The 23,628-nt window shown below is 40.3% G+C and overlaps 1 protein-coding gene across 4 annotated transcripts in view; it reads right to left on the bottom strand.

Annotated features, from left to right (window-relative positions):
- Window positions 1-1,671: 1,671 nt before the first annotated feature.
- dnmt3ab (DNA (cytosine-5-)-methyltransferase 3 alpha b) overlaps window positions 1,672-23,628 on the bottom strand; it is a 41,636-nt gene continuing 19,679 nt past the window's right edge. For 2 of the 4 annotated variants that reach the window (XM_056393086.1, XM_056393088.1), the window contains 17 exons: window positions 18,273-18,659; window positions 17,148-17,306; window positions 16,790-16,897; window positions 15,805-15,961; window positions 15,470-15,616; window positions 14,235-14,279; window positions 13,795-13,874; window positions 13,472-13,584; window positions 11,132-11,315; window positions 10,929-11,013; window positions 10,246-10,391; window positions 8,538-8,628; window positions 8,224-8,372; window positions 7,689-7,789; window positions 6,942-7,011; window positions 6,323-6,441; window positions 1,672-6,183 (listed from right to left, as the gene is read on the bottom strand). In XM_056393086.1, coding sequence (XP_056249061.1) covers window positions 6,042-6,183; window positions 6,323-6,441; window positions 6,942-7,011; window positions 7,689-7,789; window positions 8,224-8,372; window positions 8,538-8,628; window positions 10,246-10,391; window positions 10,929-11,013; window positions 11,132-11,315; window positions 13,472-13,584; window positions 13,795-13,874; window positions 14,235-14,279; window positions 15,470-15,616; window positions 15,805-15,961; window positions 16,790-16,897; window positions 17,148-17,306; window positions 18,273-18,659 — 2,283 coding nt within the window. In that variant the 3' untranslated portion in view covers window positions 1,672-6,041. The remainder of the gene's footprint in view (window positions 6,184-6,322; window positions 6,442-6,941; window positions 7,012-7,688; window positions 7,790-8,223; window positions 8,373-8,537; window positions 8,629-10,245; window positions 10,392-10,928; window positions 11,014-11,131; window positions 11,316-13,471; window positions 13,585-13,794; window positions 13,875-14,234; window positions 14,280-15,469; window positions 15,617-15,804; window positions 15,962-16,789; window positions 16,898-17,147; window positions 17,307-18,272; window positions 18,660-23,628) is intronic. The other 2 variants (XM_056393087.1, XM_056393089.1) reach the window with 1 other exon arrangement.

Here is a 23,628-nt window from a genome sequence, read left to right as displayed (position 1 = left end):
AGCACCTTTTAAGGAGAATATTAACTGTGGATATAAAATATAGATTACATTTTTTAAACCTGAAAAACAGGCAAAAGAGGTGTCTTTCCTTATGAGCCCTCAGTAAATGTCTGCAGTTATTTCAATCTGCACACAGCCAAAACAATAAGTTAGGACAGCCTCTATGTACTGTAACCTCAGAGGCACAACCCAGGGCAAAAGTCTACAAAACACCTGCTACTGCTCCTTAACCTTTAGGCAACTGCTTGAATGTATAAACATCTGTCTATTCTTTTATCTGGACTTTGGCAGCTGGTCTGTCAGAGGACATCATTTAGAGCCTTGAAGTGAGAAATCAAACTCGACAAGGATAGGATTGTGAAAAGTAAGGGGAACAAGTGCCCACTGGAAATTAACAATAACAGTAGCTATAAAATACTACCCCAAAGTTAGGATTTCTATGAGATAATGCATCATTATTATGAGAAAGCTAAACTTATTTATGAAAAAATACTTTGTGAAGAGGCAGAAGTTGTAATCAACATTGACAACAGTACAAAGCACAGGTGTCACTAGTAACGTTAACGATCGGGCACCTTGTACCTGTGAGTCTCTGTACTGTCAGCATGTTGGTACCACATTATACAGACACACTTTCACAATTTATGGCTAAATTTCTGCAAAATTTTGACCATTTTTCTTTTTTCCACATGTAAAATTTCCTGTTTTTGTTATTTTTCTCTGTGCTCTTCTCACTGGTTTGACGTGGGTGGGGATGAGTTGGGGGAAAAAAAATGTCACCAGTCGGAATTTACCAATATTTCAATCAAAATAGTTTGCTTATGTTTTCAGGCCATCAAATCTGATTATACTCCGCCCACACTGTCCTGATGAGGCAGGTTAACTGAGTTTTTGAGAGTTTAATTCTTAATAAATAAAACCTTACTTTGATTAAAGAACATTTAACTCTGAGTATTTAATGCTTTAGATTTGAAACCACATTTTCAGGGACTTTTAATGTGACTTATTTTTTTTTGAATTAAACAAATAAAAAAAGGACAGGAGTTTTCAGATTTCTGCACAAAGACAATACATTTATTCAAGTGTTCTCCAGCATACGGAGCCTTTATCTTCTCTCTGGACACTAAACATAAGTATGGGGGGTTCAAAGTGGAGAATGACTGCTACATTTGCTGTACGAACTGGTTTTGAGGAAAAGCGTAGAAGCCATAAAACAGTTATGACAGAAAGAAAGTCACACAGAGTGTCAACAGTATCACTGAATATAGAATTATTGACCTGCTTTGAACAGTAAAAATTTTACGTTTCTGATTTTAAAATTAAAAAAATAAAAATAAAAAAAAATAACCAAAACAAAACAAATAAGCATCAATTCAAAACATTTTGAAAACAGACATGGAGAATATTACGGCATGGAATGTAGGATTAAGAAGCAATGCGTATTAAGCGTACATTATGCTACAGTAAAAGTTATTACCGTTTTTTTTTCTCACACGATTTTCCCACAGATAAGCACCAACTACAGCAATCTCTAGTCTAAAACAATATAGGAAACCTTTCATTATTTGTTATCCTTATTTTTTCAAGTACAAAGTTAAAATGCCTTTGTTAATATATTTATATGAGTGAAATAATAGTTCTTTTCCATTACTACAAGGAACTTAAAAACAGTCATTGTCAAGACATGTTTATTTCTCTTCCAATCAAATATATTTTTCTCGATTAGATAAAATGTTTAGCACCATCGGAAACACCTACAATCCCTCTTTTTTTAAATTCTTACAAAAGAAACAGAAGCAAAAAACACCACCATGTAGGGCTGTGCAGTGAAGTTGAGACCGTTCATCTTAAAGCTGTCCATAGGCCACTATTAAGATCACATGACATTAAATCTGGATTCACTTGAAACAAACAAGATCAGTACGGAAAATGTCGACTTGGAGTCTCCCTATAGCTAATGCTCAAAGCAAGTTTTGAATCAAATTTGTCACTTGATTTTAATTTTTAACCTAAGAATTTTTTTTCTAATTTGATGATATATATTAGCAAAGAATTATATTTGTACATCTCAATCGTAAAAAAAAAAAAAGATTGAAAAAAAAAAAAATTGAAAACAGCAACCGGAAAACTATGTACAAAATGTACAAACATGAGGGGATGTTAAGTATTATAGAAGGAGTAGGGGAATAACATCTGGTTAAAATATCACAAAGCACAGCAGCTCATTTTGAGCCCAGTGTGCATGGACAAAAAATTATAGTAATAAGGTCACTTAAGAAATTAATTACATTAAGAAATTAAATTTCAAATTTAGAATCTTAAATATGATAAAGATAAGTGATAGCATCTATTTTTATTATTCTCTTTATTCTTTGAGTGCTGACATCTTTGTCAAACACTGTGTCAGTTTTTTGTTTTGACAAACTGCAGCCTAAATCCTCCATGTTTAGCTTAAGAGGTTACAATCAAGAGAATTTAGTTTTGTGAATGTAATCCAAATTTGGATCAGCACTTAAATTTGTCAACATGACGACTACGAGTTATCAGGGAAATGGCAGAGGCCAACTGTCCTTCATAAGGGACAAAATATTACACAAAGCACATGACAGAGTTCTTTAACTCTGTCTTACATTTTACAATCTTAATAGAAGTAGACATTCTTTGAATCTGGGTAGTAACATACTGTATCGCTGCTTTAAAACAGTAAAACAATATGGATGATGGAAGAAAGGGAAAGGGGTTTGGGGTTACAAATGCCGATCCATCTACTGTACACTGAGTCAAATAACATGGGTTTCACACATTAAAATCCATTCTTTCACTTCTATTGGCACAGCCCTACTGTATACAAAAAGTATTACACGAGGGTAGATCAGTTCACATCATAAAACAAAACAAAAAACAATTCACAAGAACCAATATTCTTTTAAAAAAATATCAAGAAAAAAGAAAGTATACATATAAAAGTGCTTTATAATGTTGATAAAACAGCACAAAATTGCTATAAAAAGGTAGAAGAACTTTGTGAAGCCGCACCATATTGTTGAGGATTTGCACCTGACAGTTTTTCAGTTTAGAGAGGTGGAAGTCGAGGAGGAGAGTTCTAATTCATCCTTCCTGACCGCCAGAGGCGGAGCTTTAAGCACTGGGTCTTTTGTCTCGCGTATGCGCAGGTTGAGTAGCAGGTTGAGGGTATATCTTCTGGTGTCATCAGGGAATCTGTTCCTTTTCATCTTTTAGCTTCACAGGTTCACTACTGTGGTCCTTGAAGGACTCATACTTTCATGTCCCCATTGCGCCTCAGCACAGGCAGTTTTTACGTTTTGCCTTCCAAGGCCGCTTTTCAATTCCGGGTGCTTCCATTCAGTCTCTCCATCTCTGTCTCACAGTAAATTTCAAGAAGAGCTCACTGACTCCCTCTCAGAGCACATTTTTCATTGGTGTGGCTCTGATCACAATCACTATGAGGGCCTGTCCATCCCCTTACTGTGTGGACAACATTCTACGGCTCCTTCCCCTCTTCCACAAGGGCAAGTCATTGCCATATATCGACTTCCTGCGCCTCTTGGGCAAACTGACAGCAGCCTCAACCATTGTTCCCTTGAGCTTACTGTTTCTGAACCTGCAAAAATGGCTGAACAGGCTCCACTTGGATGCCAAATGGCACAAACACAGAAGTGTTATGGCAGTGCCTCCTTGCTCTGACCCCATGGAGGGAGAAGTCTTACATGGAAAGGGGTGTCCCCATGGGCTCCATCCCATCTTGCAGAAAAAACGTCACAACCTCTTGGGTTTAAGGCGGAATGTGGCAGAACAGGATGGTACAGGGGCAACGGTCTGTACAGGACTGTACAGAGAATATCAATGTGCTAGAACTATGGGTGATGCATATGGCTCTCAAACACTTCCTGCCATACCTGAGGGGGAAGCATGTATTTGTTCGGTCAGACAGCACCTCGACCGTGTACTACATCAACCACCAGGGGGGCACCAAATCAGCACAGTTACTGAGGGCATCCTGGGACCTGCTGACATGGGCAGCCCCGCGGCTGACCAGCTCGCAGGCGATGTATTTGCTGGGGGAGAGGAACCAGGCTACAGACTTCCTCTCCCGTCACAAGCCCCCAATGGGGGAGTGGTGACTCTATCCAGAGGTGGTGCACACCATCTGGGGTCTTTTGAGGAGGGCAGAGATGGATCTCTTTGCCTCAAAGGCATCGATCCACTGCCCCCTTTGGTTCTCCTCGATGGAGAAGACCAGTCCACTGGGTCAGCGCAGGCTCTGCCATGGTTCACTGTGGTGCCTCCCTGAATGGAAGGGTCTCCTATCCCAGTTGTGCGTTCGTCCCCTGGAGGGCCCAAGCCGCTACGAAGCAGTTGCATGGAGGAAGTTGCGTGGAGGCAGGAAGACTATTGATGGCACCAGAGCACCACCCACGTGATTACAGTATGATGAACAGGTTGAAACTCTTTTCACGCTGGTGTGTACGCCGGGGCAAGGACCCTGTGCAATGCACTGTACCTATCATTCTGGAGGGTATATGTGGCTGCTATGTCACGTTGGCATGCTCGAGTCAACAATAACACAATGGGGGGCTCGGAGGGTGTGTCCCTTAAGCGCCCCAAGAGCTCCAGTCTGGGACCTGCCCCTAGTGTTGGACGCTCTATGCTAACCTCCTTTTGAGCCCCTGGCACAGGTGGAGCTGAGGTGGGCATCTATTAAGACGGTGTTGCTCCTTGCCATTACGTCAGCCAAGCGCATCAGTGAACTGCACACTGTCAGTGAGCGACTCATGTCTTTGGTGGAATCCAGATGGTTCAGGTGTCACTTTGTGGCCACAGGCAGTGTTTCTCCCTAAGGTGCTGTAACACTTACACCTCAACCAGTCTACTCAACCAGACGGAGAATCCAGTGCTTAAAGTACCGCCTCTGGCGGTCCTCTAGGATTCATAGAACCGTAGTTACATTCGTAACTTTCGTTACCGAGGCTGGTCACCCCTACCCCTTCCTCCAGCCACCACGCTTACTAACAGTTGTACAGTAATGTCATTGGTCAGGATGAAACTAGAAAAAAGTAGCTCACCACAGACTTTGATCTCAAGGTTTTTTTTTGAATGACAGAAAACATCATTTCCCATGTGGCTAGCTTCATTTTCTGTTTGTGCAGGTTCAGGCAGTGAGCCTGAGCACAGCAAGGCTGAGAGATTAAATGAGCACCAGTAAAAACTGTATAAAAGCTGTAAAATGCAGAAAAGAGGTCATGCTCCATTTTGCAGTCTACTGTCTGTCACTCCCATGTTTCCTTTTGAAGTGAACAAAAACGGCACAGATTTTTTTTTTCATTAAATGTAAAAACATTAAACAAGTTTTTTCCAGCAACAGGTTAAATAGCTCCGTATTGTCTAAAGTTGTAGTGCCACATGGGCTATGATGTTTCTCATCATTTTGGAGCACCATGGTATTGTAACCATATTACAGTAGTACCTTTTATTACCTTCAGTTGTGTATAGAAACTGTAAACAAAGAGGTATATGTGATCTGGTGTTTTGGATTCTCAGAGACACAGCTCTCCTGACACTGAAGAAAATAGCCTTTCTCTTCACATCTCTGTGAGGCTCAGTAGCTGGAAGCATGGCTGCACTGCAGGTGGGAATCTCGCAGTACGCTCACACAGCAGAAACATTTCACATATCTCAAAACCACTTTCTCTCTTTCTGATGTTTCCCATCGCATTACCATCTCTTTTAAAATACATATGTAGCACTTTTCTGTCTCAGTGTCTTGAGAAGAAAGCATAGTCTCAAGTATAGCTTGCACAAAAAAATCAACAATACTTGATAACACTGCTAAAAGGTAAAATGACATATCAAAATTAAATAGAATAAGAATTACAATTCAAATACAAGAAATAATGTGAAATCTACGTCAATGTTTTGCTTGCAAATTATACCAGAGTATAATTTGAGGATCAAGGCTCTTATTTCTAGTAACAACATACAGTTGTAGTTCTAAATGGTTCAGAGCGAGTTTTTCTTGCTGCTCAAACACAGGCAAAGTAATCTTTGAGTGGTGCAAACAGGTGGCGGATAACCGGGACGCTCCATGATCTGCCCAGGAGCCTCTGCCTCGCCAGTCGGCTCATGTTGGACACGTCCGTATAGTGGACTGGAAAGCCAAAGACCCTGACAGGAGCAACCAGCCAGACCACAGGACACGAGACGGACAGGGAGCAAAACAAGGGGACGACACAGGAAGATAATCTTGAGATTTTGATCTCGCTGTGAAAAGTTATTTAAAGGACGATCTTTTACGTTTACATACCTCTCCATCTCAGTGCACCAGAGGATGTCCTCCTTCTCGTTCATGTAGACGGGGAAGTGCTGGTCCTTGCCCTGCTTGATGGAATTAGACCTGGTGGTGATGGTCCTCACCTTGTCAAACTGAAAGAAAAAAGGGAATGAAAGAAATATAATACTAGTCTACAAGTATTACTTAGCTTTAAGTTTTATTCATATGATGCACATCAAAGTGGTAAAGGTCAAATACGATGGTTGAGGATCTTGTGTGCAGTTAACTAAGTTAGTTACCTGATTTCTCAGTACTGACTGATGGATTTTCAAACTGCTACCTCTTGCTGCCACTGGGAGCCACCAGTGTGCAAAGTTGTGTATTCCCAACTAATGTCATGTATTATGTTTTTGAATATATGAAACATCATAGACTGTCATATCCAACTTCACTTGCTGTCACAGATACAGCACAGAGAAAATATCATTTCTTTTTCTGTGATCACATCAGTCGAACTACAAGATATTTTTTTAAACAAATGAATGCAATACAAATCTAAAGTTACGGACACTACATCATGGTTTCTCAACTAGGTTATGCATGCACTCCTTTTACAGTGTCATTAGTTCAGTCCAAGTATCACATTACGTACCTTAGCTGTCCTGCCGTGTTCTAAACAGCCCTGGAGGTCCAGTCTGTCAGTGCACATTGCAGTCAAAGGCCTAAAAGGGAGAAAGAACAGGAGTCACAACTTGTATTTACAACTTTGGACTTTGGACATTTCTAAAACTTTGTTGTGCACAAATTTGATGACTGACAAAGCCCATTGCAGAGTTTTGACTTTGCTGAGTGTGGTCTGAAAAGGGCATGTGTGACGTAGCTTCAAGTGGATGTCATGCCAAATATTCTGTACAGTGTGAACTATTCTGATGCCTGACTGAATGAACACCCCACCCTCTTGGCTGTCAGCAGTCTTTTGCTTTTGATTCAATTTCTGGAAAATGTATTTCGGAGTAGGCATTGCAGTTGCAGAATCATTCTGCATTTTATATCCACAACAACCAACTTCAATAGTTGCAACATAGGTGCAGGATTTGGGACAGGTGGAGGATCATCATTTATTTTTAAGTGGATGTTTTCCTTTACCTTTAGCAAAAACCCTTAGGAGAGAAGTCTGTTGTACATGGCTACAAATAGAAATGCTTGTGAACAAAACGAAGACAAAACAACATCAAAATAAAAAATGACTTGCTCATTTAGTCAATGTGTAACTGCAATAGTTGCTATTCCATCTATATATCTATAATTCTGAGAGCAGTTCTAATAAATGTTGTCCCTGTTGTAACAGGCTTGTTTTTTTTTCCCCATTGTGTATGTCAAAGGCTGCTGCTTCCCTCACCATTCACCCACCAACCTGTTCATGCCAGGAAGGTTACCCCAGAAGTAGCGGGCACGGTGGGCAGCAGACACCTCCTTGGCGTCGATCATCACCGGGTTACACTGACAACACAGCCGAGGAAAACACCAATCAGACAGCAACTAAGTTGAGATGCACTGCTGTGCTTAAGTTTACATATATGACAAAACAATGAAGTGTAGTTACCACATAGAAGCAATGTGTTACTGGTATTGAAAGAATTTAGAGTCGGCCGAAAACCTCCACAATGTCAACTTCAATGCATTTTTCACAGCATCCAACCCTTTTTAAAGTATAAAATCTTTTTAAACCAATAGTTGACCGGGTTCTTACAGGATAAAAAATGCAAGATACAGAGCAAAGTACGCTATCTAGGAGTATATTAAAGCACATTAAACATCAGGATTAAGAGGGTCAATGTTTACTTTGTAATGTTCTGTTTCTAAAGATAATGAATTAGTGCCACAAGGGGGCATTCATGATCCATCCCAGTACTACTATCAGTAAAGAAGCTGACCTCTAAAAAGCGAGAGATGTCCCTCTTATCGCTGACACCCATGGCAACCACATTTTCAAAGAGCCAGAAGAAAGGCCGGTCGTCCCCCTCCTTCGGCCGAGCCTCGTGGAGCAGCCTGTAAAACTCGAAGAACAGGCGGCCGGTGCCCTCTGTGGGACAGAGGTGGCCATTAAACCACGCTGAAGTATAGTAAAGGACAAACTGATGATATTCTAGTGATTTTTCCGGTCATATAGTTAGCTTTCTTTAATTTTAACCACAGAAATTCAATGAATATCACAAAGCAAAAGGAAAGTGATGATGTTTAGACCTACCGTAAAGACCTTTCCTCGCAGGATTGACTATAGAGAGGTCATTGCATGGGCTTCCACCAATAACTAGGTCAAAAGGACCCCACTCGTGTATCTGTATACAGATAAGAGACAGAGTCAGATAAACACAGAGGCAGTATAGATAATGACATGTTGTAAGATTTAGTGAACCAGCACAACACTCCTCCAACTTAAAAAAAAGTCTTTATTGTCTTCTAGTCTCCACTTTCTACCTTTTGTTGAGTTCACGCACTTTGGTTATGAGGCAAGGTAGCTACAGTTTTACAGTTGAAAACAGTTGAATGTTACTTCCCAGATACATCTGGCGTGTTAAGGAACCTCAATTGTCAGACACAAGAGAGACTACAGATTTGATGTTTATATTAGACAGAGGGTCCAGTTCTCTCTGGTTCACTAGTGTTAGAAAAGGAGGCCCACTGCTGTTTGGGAGCAGAAACATCTGTGTATCAAATCAGAGTTTTAAGATGGGAGAAGATATAATGTCCTCATTAGTTTTATACTGTGATCTGAGTAGAAACGGTAACTGTAAACCCTCTGGATGAGAGAGCTTCATCAGAGTGAGGTCAGCTTCAGTCGAACTGTGGCTCTGACCTTAAAACTGAAGTGGATAATAAAATAATAGCTACTCGCTCACTCAGAGTACATTACATTTATATTCATAATCTGCTCAACAGTCCTGCTTTAACCTTTCAGTCGCAGGCTTTCCAGGATTTTTTTTTTTTTCCCCACTTCCACTTATGTGGCTCTCAGAGTTATTAGCATCAACTGGACATGTACTAGACATTTCCTTTTCCAGGAAATGAAAAATGAATATTTGATGTGAGTTGTTGCATCCAAGATTTCTAATGGATCATATACACCTGTGGAATTTATGTTTTCCTAGAAAAAAATGTTGAAATGTATTTCATCAGAGCTGTGAAGATGTCAGATATGATAGCTCACTACAGAGGAGTAACACAACTAACACAACTAACTGTGAGGTCAATGAGTTTAGAGTTGCCTCGTAACTAAAGTGCAACAACAAAGATATACTCAAAGTAACTGCTGCTCGAGGTTTAGTCAAATCAAACCATGTCACTGATCTCTAAGGCTTCAAAGAGGTTGATTGACAGCCAGTTGGTGTATAAGCCTCACTTATACAGTGGGTGGGACACCAGTAGTGTTCCTCTGAGACAGAGGATGGAGTCTTTTGCGTGGTTCAAATATATTAGAAATGATTTGAATGTAAAAAAAAAAAATGCCCTGCTTATCATCCTCCAGTATACAGTACATGTAGATACACTTAGCAAGGAGAACTCTTTGTGATGAATATGTCTTTCTGGGACAGGAAGAGTTCATGTTTTTGTAGTATTTCTTTGGTTGCCCAGTGACACATCTTTAATCATAGCCAACCACCACCCAGTGTATTTCTCTCTATGCACTTAGTCACTATAATGTGCTCAGTTGTTCAACATGTGCTCATCCCCCCACATTTAAGGCTTTAAAAAAAAAAAAAAACGGTGCCTGTTAAAACAGTTGCAGTTTGACTGATCTTTATAAGTTTCAGCTATTCTTCAGGTCAGTCCAGCTTCAAAGGGCAACAGAACAATACTGCTGTTATAAAAGACAACTCTTATCAGTGTGAAGCAACTGAAAAAGACCATGCACACATAGAAAAAAAAAAAAAAAAAAAAAAAAGCATTAGACTCACATGTTTGCGTGTGACGTTCCTCACATCGCCAACATACATGATGCGACCCTGATGCCGGACAATACCCACAGTGATGGAGTCTTCACACACTTCAGAGGCTATGTAGCGATCTACCTGGATGCCAAGTTCTTTCAGCACCAGCAGCCCTGCGCAGGACAGGGGTAAAAGTTCAGAAGACAGAAAACCCAAAACGACAAACCCAAAACCAATGAACTGGGCATGATTAAAAAAAAAGCGTCCACTCAGACTGATGTGACGCTCTGTAGTTGTCTCTAACTAAAAGAAAAACGCTGAATAATAACGAAAGTGACCATTCAAATCCTCCATTTACAATACAGTATCTGCAACATGCTCATATCACTCTCCCCACCAATGTAATGCTTTGATACCAGTCATGTATTGAGTGATGAAACTCTTACAATGACTATAATGGTGTTATTGATAGTCAGCAACGCTACTACTGGAATGCATTCATTTGATGTTTATTGTCCAATAACGGTATAATCATGACATGAAAGTACTAATGATAAACACATTTTTCTAATTAGTCTAACTAATTTTTTTCATTTTAGTGTGACCAAAACGATAATGAAAATGTTGCGTTTAATACAGAAAAAGGGGGATACGGTGTAAACTGATACTCATGGAACATTTGTATCAATATTGGGGGGTTCTCGTCTAACCTGTTGCTATGCCGTCAAATAGCGACAGGACACGAATGGGCTTCCTCTTCTCCACCATGACTGGGGGGTAAAGCTTTGGTGCATCCTGAAATACAACACCGAGAGAGAGAGAGGGGGAGGGGGAGAAAATGAGAAACACGGAGGAAAAACACTCCTCAGTGAGACAGTTCTATCTTTAGTTCTATCGCCTAAAGGTTACTCACAAAATCTTGGTCGTGATTATTTGCAAAGAAGTGCTGGAGACGGCTGGGCCAGTCAGTGCGACGCTCCAACAGACCAAACACGCCCTTCTGACCGCACATGTAGCAGTTCCACGGGTCCTCTTTGATGGCAGCGTGGGCGGCGCCTTGACCAACAAGGAGGTCGACGCACTCCACACAGAAACACCTGAACACAGGCCGAGGAAAATCATTACTACAATGAGTGATAAATCCTACTAGCATCTAGTAGAAACTATGGTTTATAGTGTTTGTACGGTCACAGTTTCAAAACAAATCTACCTTATAAAGAACGCTTCGCTTCACTCATTGTGATCTGGCAACACCCTCGGATAAATTTGTTTGAGACATGTCAATAAATACATATAATACATGTTTAAAATTTCCCATTACATACAAAAAAAAAGTGTTGCAGTGATCTTACTGACACGAGCCTGATATATCTTATTCCTGTGTTGCACAGAGCTCCTCCTGTGGTCAAAAACTATTCACTATTCACTACAGTGAACACACACACACTTGTTTATTTTGAGGTGAACTCACGTACACCATCTTGTTGCTGTAAATACTCACTAGCACAACAAACGTGTCTTAATACACAGCTGAAAATAGCTCCAAACAAAAGCACTATTCACTTTGCTAAAAACTACAGCGTCCAGCTGTTTTAGGGGATTTGTTGAAAAATGTAAGTGTGTTTATTCGTGACTTCTTATTTTAAAGATTTATCTGCATTGTTGCACTGTGTGTTTTCATCTCTTAATGGGATTCGTTGATAGTAACAAAAGCTGATATCTCCAGGCTTATCCTTTAATGTAGGCTGAGCAATAAATGACTGACAGTACTCTTTTACTGAAGTTAGTTTCTAAATCAATCAGAGGTCACAGAGTTGCAGGATCAGTCTTTGCTTTATACCTAAAGGGCCTAGCTTCAATGGTATTAAACGAGTTCTGGGAGTTTTGAGAGGCACCGAGTTATCATCAAAATGTCATCCAAATGTCAAATGCCATCATCTTAACACACAGCAAACCATTATTTAGCGATTGGTCCATCCAACGTGTATCTGACAAGGCTCAATCTGTTTTCAGTGGTATTTTCTAGACTTTAAATCATCTTCTGACTGTGAGGATACTTTATGAGATTATTTATTTATAGCTGGTCTATTCAACTGACACACAACCGCACTTTATACAATATTTGTGATCAGTCGCTTCTACAGTGAACCTCCCACGGTGGTGTCTGACATCACAGCTATGAGCTTTGTGACATCACGACAAAGCCTCTATTGTGTGCTTAGTTTGTGCAATGATGGCACAATCCTGCTATCAGTGACAGACAAACTACTGATACATAGAAAGATGGAGTATTTATGTCCTATGGAGATTCATTTGAACAATCTGTTCCAAAGGCTAAAGAAGAATTTCTGGAAGTATTGTAATATTATCATATATTATACTATAAGACTCCACAAAGAGAAACTTGTGAAGGATCATTTGTGCAAAATAGAAGTGGGTTAAACTTATGTTAGTCCTGGATGGAAATTTTGGTTCAGTAATCCCTTTGACTCATGATTTAAATACCTCAATAAATCAAAATGTGCCTTTTCAGTTATTATGCTGGAAATGTTTACAGCCTCCACAAATAAGTTCCAGCTTTGATAAATGCAGTAATACAGTTAAATCTACGCACAGTGCATGTTTAGATTTTGAACATGGACAAAAACCTTCTGTGATGGGTTTTCTTTTCTTTTTATTGTGGACCAGGTCTCCTGCTTCTGTGCAGTATATACGACTTTACTTGCTGCCAATATTTATTTTCTTTACTTTCTCTTTCCCCAGTTCATGCAAACTCAAAACTTCCTTTTTCCCTGTTGTCTTGATAAATGCGGTATTTAGTCCATTTCCACAGCCCAAACTTCATCAGTACAGCAAGAGTTACATCAGGTGTTCCACTTAGCCTTTTTTCCCCCAGACGATCTTACTGTGCAGCCGTGAATGAAACTCAACACATTTTCACACTGAAAGCTCCCATTATAGGCAGTCCTTTTTAATGTGAACAAACTTCAGGAAGTGCTGAGTTTTGTTTGTTGTTAATTAGCATATGAAAACATTTTTTTCCGTTTAAAAAAAAAAGACCCGGGGGTAGGCAGAGTGGTGAGTTTGGTTGTGTTGTTGTACTGATGGAATTAGTGCTGTGGAAATGTACATTATACTAAATTTACTATGTGATGCTACAAGTGTAGTGCTTTAAAATACAACTTCACCGTAACACAGACTGTGATGATTTACATTACCCCCATAACACAGTAGAACCCAGCAGAAACCTCACCGACAACAGTTGTTGTTTCCGCACATGAGCACCTCTCGTCCTCCGCAGCAGATAGTGCAGTATGACTGGTAACCGTCGTCGTCATATTGATATGCACATTCTAGGAAGCAGTTCTGTAAAAAAAAAAAAGTGGTTGAAAGTCAGGGAGCAGTTTGTCATATTTAAAAAACTAAATTTTACGGGGTCACATCAGGCGCCTCTTGGAATATATTCAGTTTATTATTAGCTTTGAAAGGAGCAGTGATTTTTTTGATTTTTTTTTTTTTATGATACAGTTGTGGGAGTAGAATCTCAAGACTTTTATGACCTCAATCACAGCTTACCTTACAGCTCTGGCACATTCCTCCAGCAAACAGCGGGTGCTCACGGCTAACATTCAGACTTCCACAGGAGATACAGATGTCTGTAGAAAGAGAAGTGCCGTATGTCAGTGTTTAACAGGTGGAGGTCAGAGAGGTGTGAACACTCTGCTGCTACACACTTCAATGAATTATTTGAACAGCTGTGACGCGGGTCTAGATCTAATGAGCTTAACTGGTATGTTTGGAGAAAACACACAAGGGAGCCAGCAAGGCAGCAGAAATCATGGAAATGTTACTTGTTCTTTTGTACTTCTTTTATCGTTTTATTAACATAGACACATACATTTCTGCTGCCTTGCTTGTCAACAACAAGGCCAAGTGTAACGCGTCTAGGTGTTCATCCCTTGAGAGGCCCCCCAGTGCTGCTGCAAGCTAGAGCACACGGAGGACACATCACTCACCCTCTATGCTGCGGCACTTTTGTCTCACTTCATAAACGAGCCGCTCTGAAAATACAAAACAAGGTGAGAATCATGAGAAATGTAGGTTAACGCAATCTACATTTAACATTGTATTTGTCAGGTCAATAGATCAAAATTTTTTAGTTTTTTTTTTTTTTTTTGTTTATTTACTCCAACAGATCAAAAAAGAAAGAAAGAACTTTCTTTTAACATATCATGGGTGATAACATATCATCTCAGAAACAACATAATTATAAATAATTTTAATGCCCTCATCGGTGTAAACCCAAAACTACTTAAATACAATTGTAATGTTTTATTATATATTTTAATTAATTTTTTATTTTTCACAATAACCAAAATTTGCAAATGTTTCTATGCCAGTAAAAGATGCTCATGTAATAAGCAAATATAATATTAGATGTCAATTTATAAACATTTGACATATTATTTATGTATTTGAAAAATGAGAGACCCTAAAACTGAGCCCTGTGGTACACCAAATTCTAGGAGGCGCTATTATTATGAGAGAGAATATTACAAAAAAACTTCTGTCATCAGTCTTGCATTCAATCCATTGTGACTGGCATTTTTTGTGTTCGAACAACAGAACATTATTATCAGTACAGCTGAAAGTTCAGTTAAATCCTTCATCAGTATATTTTCAGCTAAAAGATCTTAGTTCAGTTCAGATTAGGGCCAAAGTTGAATAAATAATAAGATGTTTATGAGTATGAATTAGGACTAAGATTGTTAGCAGTAGTACATAACTGGGAAATAACATAAGAGGTTGTTAAGCACCAAATGATTCAGAAACTTTTAAAGCATTTAACTTAAACACTTTCATAACTACAGATTTTAACAATAGCTTTTCTAATTATAGTCTACACTAAAACTGATGCCTGTGCTCTTACTGTATCAGGTACTACTACTCAAGTAATACGCAGTACTGATAAGTAACTCATTGCCAAAACATCTTACAGTAATACTGATTAAGCACATTTGGAAATAAACCCAAACAAACATCTGTTCATTGTCTTTGGAACAATAGTCTGAGCCTTTTTGCCTGGTCACATCATTCACTTTCATCTTAAAACTGTCACTCTAATGGAGCTCTTGTCCATACGCTTCTTCTCCGACCACTTACTCTGATGTAGAACTCTGCTGAGTCCTCCCCAAGGGAAGGAATATAGAGTTCATGACACCTATTTAACCTAATAAATGAGGCACCTTACCCCGTGTCCTCTCATCAATGATGTCCTTGACCTTGGGTTTCTCTGCTGTGCTTTTGCGTGGCTTTTTGGCTGGAGGAGGCGTGTAGGCTGCTGCTTCTGGCTCCACCCACATCTCAGGGTAAACCTCTTTGTATGGGTTACGCTCCTCTGGGGTGCACAGCATATCAGAAAATTAATATTACAGGCAGCATGATCAATTATTAAATGACACGATTAACTAGAGAAATTTTTGGATGAAGTGGTGATACACATCGGAGGTTTTCACCCTCCCAGCTGCTGTCAAACTGAAACACAAGGTCAAAAGTTAGAGCTTCATAATATTGACTTCCTCTTACCCTCTGGTGGCTCTAAGGCCTTGGGTCCAGTGGGTTGAAATCCTGTCATAGCCCAGTCAATCATCTGCTTGTTCAGCATTTCCACTGATTTGGAGGTTTCTGTCTCATCACTGTCAGGGCAGGCCATGAAGGCTTTGCCTGCCCGGCTGCTAGCCACCTATGAATACATTAAAAACATTTATGACTTGGTTGACCCTCAGTTTATCTATAGAGAGGATCATCGACTGATTCAGTGTGATCAGTGTTTCAACTAGGACGCAGCGACTGTGCATACTATCCCTAAAAGAGGATCCTTTTGTAACCATCAGAGCATTTGATTATTTTAATGAAACAAGGCATGTTGTTGAATGTTCGATGGCACGTTTCATTAATTAACTGAACTTGCACTTAACTAGCCTTTGTACTTGTTTTGTGTAAAGCGTAGCATTCAAGGAACATAATTTTGTTTCTATGTTACACTGAGTATTGTACACGGAGAGAACAGCTTTTGCTAATTATAATAATTGCAGGAAAGTGTGTCCCATGTTCATTAGAGGCCTCTAGATGCTCAGGGAAGGGACTTATGATTTCTTTGCAGAGAATTAAATAAGAAGAAATAATTCCATCACCCAGGTCCCAATAAAACCACCATTTTGTGGTCTATTACTGTTTGCGGATTAAACATGAAAGAAGCAACATGTTAAGTAGTGAGCTTCAGCCATATTGGTGGTAGGCATATTTTTGAACTTTGGAAAGAGCCAGGCTAGTTGTTCTGCTTCCAGTCTTTATGTTAAGCTAAGTTAAGCTAATCGTCCCCTACTCTAGCTAAATCTTCAGTGCACAAACATAAGAGTGGTCTCAATCTTCAGGATAAGCACATTCCTTTTATCTAGTCATTTAAAGAAGTGTAAACAACTATACAATGCTATCGACCAGTTCATTTTCATGATGAAATGGGACTAGAGATTGATTAAAACTGAAAACAAGGTTTTGAATTTACACTCACCTGTAGCACTTCATAGATGGCTTTCTTGTACATGGGCTGCTTGTTGTAAGTTGGTTGGTGAAAGGCATTGTTAAAGGAACTTAAAGGCATGAGTTTCTCTACACAGACCTGGAAATATACACAGAAAATGTAGTCATTAATAGGCATTAATATTGTTATTAGCTAGAAAGTATGAAAGGATTAATGACTATTATGTTTATAGTGGAAAAGAGTTGATGAGAAATAGGTTGAACAAATAAAAGAAAAAAAAAGTTATTATAAAGTGTGTGGTTGTCACTCTAAATGGAGGGCTGTTTTGCTTAATTCCTCATGAAAAAATCACCTCACAGTAATATTAATGTTGGCTTTAAATACTCACCACTGAGAATTTTCCATCTCCGAACCACATGACCCATCTGGTTCCCTCAGCAGCTCTGCTCCGTCCCGTCATCCACCAGGATACGATGCGGCCTGGCCACCACGAGAACCCTCGCAGCTTCCCCCAAACCAGCTCACCAATGCCAAAACCACGACCGTCCTGCAGCCAAAATAAAAGACAAATCATCCGCTCTGTATTCACTTCTGGCCATAGTTGTTAAACCTTTTTAAACACCGTCTGTCTCAGTTTTTTTTTTATTTTTGGGATGGGGTTAGATTAAAAACTTACATAAACAATAACATAACAAAATAAATATTATATAATAACAATAATTAAAGGTGATTACTTATAATATAAATGAGAGTCGCAACTAACAATGATTTTCATATTCTATTAATCACCCAATTTTTTTCTTGATTAATCACTTAATCTTAGTTTAGGTCTAATTCCCCAAAACTCTAAGTTAAATCTTCAAACTTGTTTTTTCCATCAACAGTCCAAAACCCAATATTTAACTCTTATTATCACATATTCTCAGCACATACTCAGGAAGGGAGAAAAAAAAAGACTTAATAATAAATTGCTTATCAAAATATTCCCTGATTCATTTTGTGTAGACCGACTAGTCAGTTAAGCGACTAATTGTTTCAGGAAAATCCCAAACTCAGTGCCGAGTGCATAAATTAGAAAATTTTAAGTTTACTCAAGTGACATCCATTTACATATTTAGAGACATAAATGTCTATATATTTTAGTATTATTAAGTATATATTTTTTATACTGTATGCTTGAAGCTACTGGGGGAAAATACACAAACCAACTACAAGACACCAGGTTTTCATGCAGCAGTATTACATTAAACTACACCAGATGTAATTGTGCTGCAGATGTCCTCTGCATCATATAAACATTTCCCCAGAATTCAAAGTGAAATATTTGGCATCTTTGTATTCTCTGACAGTTGTATGAGACCCCAGGTGAATAATTTCTCAAAACATGAACGGCTACTTGATCCACAAGGATTAACCCTGGCTTTAAACTGAATCTGAGATCTTTGCTGTAAAATCCTAAAGGGGCTTACAACCAGATATTAATCAGTGCGAATCAAGTCCAAAATGATCTTACCTCATACTCGGGCTCAGTGTCTGCAGACTTGGGGCACGCCTTGTCTCCACCTACGATGGCGACAGGCTCGGGGGTCGTGGCCACAGTGGGCGAAGCTGGGTCAGTAGGCTGCTGCTGCTGCTGCTGCTGAGGCGGCTGCTGATGTTGCTGCTGTTGTTGTAGCTGTTGCTGTTGCTGTGATTGCAGCGACGGCTGTGATTGCTGTTGATACTGAGGCTGAGACTGACACTGGGTGTGCGACTGAGGCTGCTGCAGCTGCGGCTGCTGCTGCTTTGAAGGCTGCGGGTGCTTTATTATTGAGACCTCTTCTTTCTGGGTCTCCGTTTCATTCTCCTCGTGATCCTTCATCGCGTTCATCGCTGACATCAGTTTGGCCTTTTTCTCTGCCTGAAACACAGTCGAGTGACAGCAGAGGTAAAGACAGGGCTTTTCGCATCATGTGTGCAATCACTGAGTCTAAAACTGAGTATAGAGACTGAGTTTTGATCCAGCAGGATATGTTACTTTTCTAATAAATATAAAGACATTGTCGAAGAAAATACTTATGAAAATACATCAGAAAATGTGTCTAAGAAAGAGAGAAGCTAACAAACAGATTCAGTGCAGACTGAACGCTTGCTACTCTGTGGTATGGTACCCAAACATGTTGAGGTTTGTTAACCAGCCCTGCAAGCATCCGTTTGCTAGGCTAAACACGTTCTGAAATTTATTTGTAGAGGACACACAGAGATTAAACTGATACCAGCCTCTCATGTGACTGGTGGTAAGACAATAAACAAGTGTATTTAGCAAATTGTCACGCTGTTCTTTTATATTTTTCGACCACTTTGGGGCAGAAGAACAACACTGATAAATTATCACCTTATCAAGTTGTTATGGCAAATGTGTTAACAAACTGTAACTTATTTATACACTGAACAGACATGGAGGAACCTTAACATTTGTTTGGGTTGTGCTTCTGGCCACTTGGAAAACACAAGTCCAATATTCACTTTCAGTTTTGCTCTCCTCTGAGGGAAAAACCTGCTCTTTAGCTACTAAATGCTCCACTATATTTAGTAGCCTTTGTCTTTCTTCTGTTGGGTGCTGGGCAGGCACCCTACAGTTGGTTTATTAGAGCTATTTGGTGAAAACAGTTCACTGCTGCTAGAAATACTCATGAGAGAAGTGAGACTGAACCAGAACAGTAAAGTCTTTGGGCTGTTAAACCAAAAAACAATGAGCTGAAAAATACTGAAACGCATCATACAGCTGAGGGTCACTGCAGATGATAAATCTGTGAGTTCATCACTTCCAATGACCGATTTCACATTACACACAGTCACCCTGACCCATTGTTTATATAAACATACTGAGTAGTGCAGCTTTAAGTAAAAACTTGTGCTATATGGAGCGCGTTGGTAGCCGAATGGTTACAGCGCCTGTCACACAACCGCAACGTCCGTGCTTTGATTCAGGCTGGGGACCTTTTTTTGCATGTCACACCCCTTCTCTTCTCTCCCCATGTTTCCTGTCTGCCGCTCTACTGCTGACTATCAAATAAGGCTAAAATTATCGTAAAAAAAGAACAGTGCATCACACCAGTGACTGAACTGCATTTATCCTGCGATGGCAATGTCCACGCAGGGCTGTCAATAAAACTGCATTACTGTCAGCCACAGTATAAGTGGAGACTGTTTTTAACCATTTAGCTGAACAAAACAAGTAGTGCACGTCATCTCTGCTGTATACGTGCAGAATGGGAGTCTGAACGCCTTTGTAAACACGTCTTTATCTCCGCCTGTAAGGCCCATTCATCAACAGCAGTGTATACAGTAACTCTATAGTGTCCATAGCTGCAGTGGAGAGTTCACTGGGTTTGTGGTACCTGACACTGAACCGCTAGGTCGATCAGAGAGGACGAGACGCAGCCGGGACTTAAGCCTCTCACAGTAAATCCCCAACAGCTGCACTCATTCTGATCTCTTTCTCTCAAACACACACACGGTAGGACTCACATGCTAACTTTCTTCTCCTTCTCTCACTCTTTCTCTTTTACATACACACACACACACACACACACAGAATATACATCTGCAGTCCCATATGTAAACACGTGTTAGTCATACTATAGGCTCCACGTGAGAGCAGTGCTGCACAGCTGTGCTTACTTTCCTCAAGTCGTTTTCTCAGGTTCTCAGGTCTCACACACACTGTAAATGTCCAGAGCTGGACTGAGTGTGTGGGAAGAGGAGAAAAAAGGGAAGTAGGAGAGAGACCGAGAGAGTGTATAGTACAATCCTCCGTCCTCTCTCCCAGTGTGACTCGTAAACAATAGCGCCTTTAAGGGGAGGTGGTGCCTAGATGGCGTGGGGAGGGGTATCTGCGCAGAAGAGTAGAAACATGTGCTCCTCAATCAAGAGGCTCTGCTGTGGTTTATAAATATCTGTACTGTAGTGCTGGATGGATGGTTCAAAGCCCTTGGCCATATGCGTTAGGCCTCTTGGCTCCAGCACAAGCACACTGGAGTTAGTGTTCGACAGCTCTGCTTGGATGTGTGGTTCCAGATGGTAAACTGCAAAAACTAACAAATGTCAATTAAACGGCTGAATGTGTTGTGTGTATGGGGAGAAACAATCTATAATCATATTGGAAAGTGAGGAGAGTAGTCACTGGTGCAGTCAGAAATAAATGAGTAGGTGAAATGATTTTATGAATTTAGTCCAGCTTCTTCATCTCTGGCGACTAGTAATCACAGGTATACTGGGAGATCTGTAAACGCCAATAAAGCAGCTGAGCTACTGTTACTGTGCTCATTTTGCTGTGTTTAGGGTCAGACTGTCTCCAGGGTTCCTTCTCCTCAGAGCCAATGAGAAAGTGACGCTGAAAATGCCAGTGGGGGGAGGAGAGAAAGTACAGTGGCTATAAGAACCAGATATTTGTCTCTGGACTTCTTCCCAGTTGTAAATGCCCCCTTTTGGGGGCCTCACAGTGTGTGTGCAGCTCCACCAGCAAGACAGGCCCTCCGAGTCTAAAGGGGAAAATAGGAAAGGAGGTAGCAGAGACACAATGCGGTCTTTATCATTTACGCACGCCTGCCCGTCACTGACAGCTCAGAAATACCACCACTTATATCTGCTGTCACGCCGTGCCGAAGACAAATGCCAAAAATGACAGCAGACATACTGTAGATCTATAAACACAGAGGAGGAAATGTGTTTAAACAACCTCACATTGAAAAACAACTACTCTTTTTTTCCCCTTGGAAAAAAATAGGTTATATATGCAAGCAATGGAAAAACCAAACTTCAGTTACTGTACTTACAGTAATTGTGGATTTTGTTATGGACATAGTGAAAACAGAAGCTCTACAGGCTGCTGGCAGAGTGTGGAGACATGTTGGGTGCACAATAAGGGATAATCTGACTTAGAGGCCATGCAGCATGATACCCTGAGGGCTCAAGGGGTGACAGAGTGCACGGGGAGGCAGAAAAAAAGAGAAGACATATTGGTCTCAGGGGTGTGCAGATCATACCTTAGGATTCAATCTGGGCTGCACTTGTTAAGAAAAAGGTCACGTTTACTGCGTGGCTTTGGTTATTTATAAGATAACAACTGTCTATTATAAGGTTGTTAACTTTACGAGGAAGATTTCTTAGTCTCGAAGGGTCAAAGAGTCAAAAGTGTGGTTGCTGAGATGAAACATCACAGTACATATGCCCTGAAAGCTTGCATGTAATACAGGGACAAAGACAACAATCCTAAAAAAAAAAATTCCTATCAAAGAAAAAGATGTTAAAGGTGCCACCAAATCCAAACAAACAAGCACTCTGCAAACTTTGATTAAAAGTAAGAAGTTAGATGAAATAAACTGTCACTGAACATTACTTCCTCACACAACGTGACAGCGAGCCTTTGAAGCAACACAAAAGAGTTTGACCTTTGAATGCAGCAGTCTCTCATGCGCAACAGGCAGGAGAGACACAGCGGGGTCTGCTTTTTGTAATTGTTTGATGGATTATACAGTGAGATATGTCTTCAGTGCAAAGACCTCCTGAGCTTATCTGCTGAGCAAGGCCACGTACAAATAGCAAAAACTTCCCTTAAGCAGCGACAGGTGTAGTTAAGTCGAGATGCATCAGATCAAGAAAAAAAACAAAATAAAAAAACAAATGGCTGATTCTGAAGTGGAAATATTGTCTGAAAACGCACCAGTGGCAGGTTCTGTTGTGCAGCGATGTGGCTACTGCATTCATTAGCCTGATGTTTTAGCACAGATCCCTACAAAGGCAGTGTATTTCACGAGTGGCCTTGGGGGGTCACACTAAAAGAGGCCATCTGGTTCTCATTGTATTGCGTCCTTTTAAGAGATAATTAGGAATATTACAGAGTCAGCTATGAATACATAAACAGAATTCCCCATGAATCCACAAGTGGAGTTGTTAAAAAAAAAAAAGCCCCCCTCCCCTGAGGAGGCTGCTCGCTTTACTCCAAAGCTCTTTAAAATCTTTTCAAGTTATCAAATTACTGTTCTCGTAGTAAATCTATGTCGTGAGTCAAACAGAACAAAGTGCACAGTGATAGGAAGGAAATGGCTGTGAGGCCTACACAACAACTTCACCTTTTTCCCACTTTAATGTTATGTAAGGTAAAAAATCATGCTGGCTCTGAAAAAACAACAGCAACATTTTTAAAGTACATGTATTTGACCTAAAAGAATGATGTTAATCTGACATTTCTAGGCACTGCTATGAAACAGGAAATAGTTTCAATGCATATTCACCCCACGGGAAAAACTTTTTTCATGCAAGCAACTTTTTCCCAAACACGGCTAAAGCCTGCTCACTCTTCCTTTTTTTAAAGAGACGGTTTCCCTTTAAGCTGTGCAGAGCAGATGGTCCACAACAACTCTCGTGGAAATACCTGAAGTCAGCATATTCCCCTCGCTATAAGCAGGCTAATCAGACATGCACACTATCCCCCTGTGTTATCAAACAAACAATGCAGTGCACATACCCATACACGCCAGCGCGCAACCCTCATAATCCAGTGTGGGGCTTCAGTTTTTTTCACCCCCACTCTCGGGGTAGAAGAGATCGCTTAAAAAAAGAAAGCATGAACATTTCTTTGTCTGGGAATTCAGGGTCAGGTGATTGCCGACAGGAATTCTGGTTGGATAGAGAGGACTTGCAAAATGTTGGCAGCGAGCCAAGAGGCTGTCTTGCAAGCAGGGCTGGAAATTTGCTGCAAACCTCATCTTCACCCTCATATCCATAGCACAGAGTTCATTTCCATAGCTGGGGGAGGGGTCAGGAGAAGAATAGGGGAGGGAAACAGAGAGGGAGAGACGGAGAAGTCCACTGTAACACAAGGCACA

Source organism: Seriola aureovittata, chromosome 13 (genome assembly GCF_021018895.1).
Source record: "Seriola aureovittata isolate HTS-2021-v1 ecotype China chromosome 13, ASM2101889v1, whole genome shotgun sequence".
Classification (NCBI taxonomy): domain Eukaryota; kingdom Metazoa; phylum Chordata; class Actinopteri; order Carangiformes; family Carangidae; genus Seriola; species Seriola aureovittata.
The sequence above is the reverse complement of the archived record's forward strand: the minus strand, read 5'-3'. Positions and strand labels throughout refer to the sequence as shown.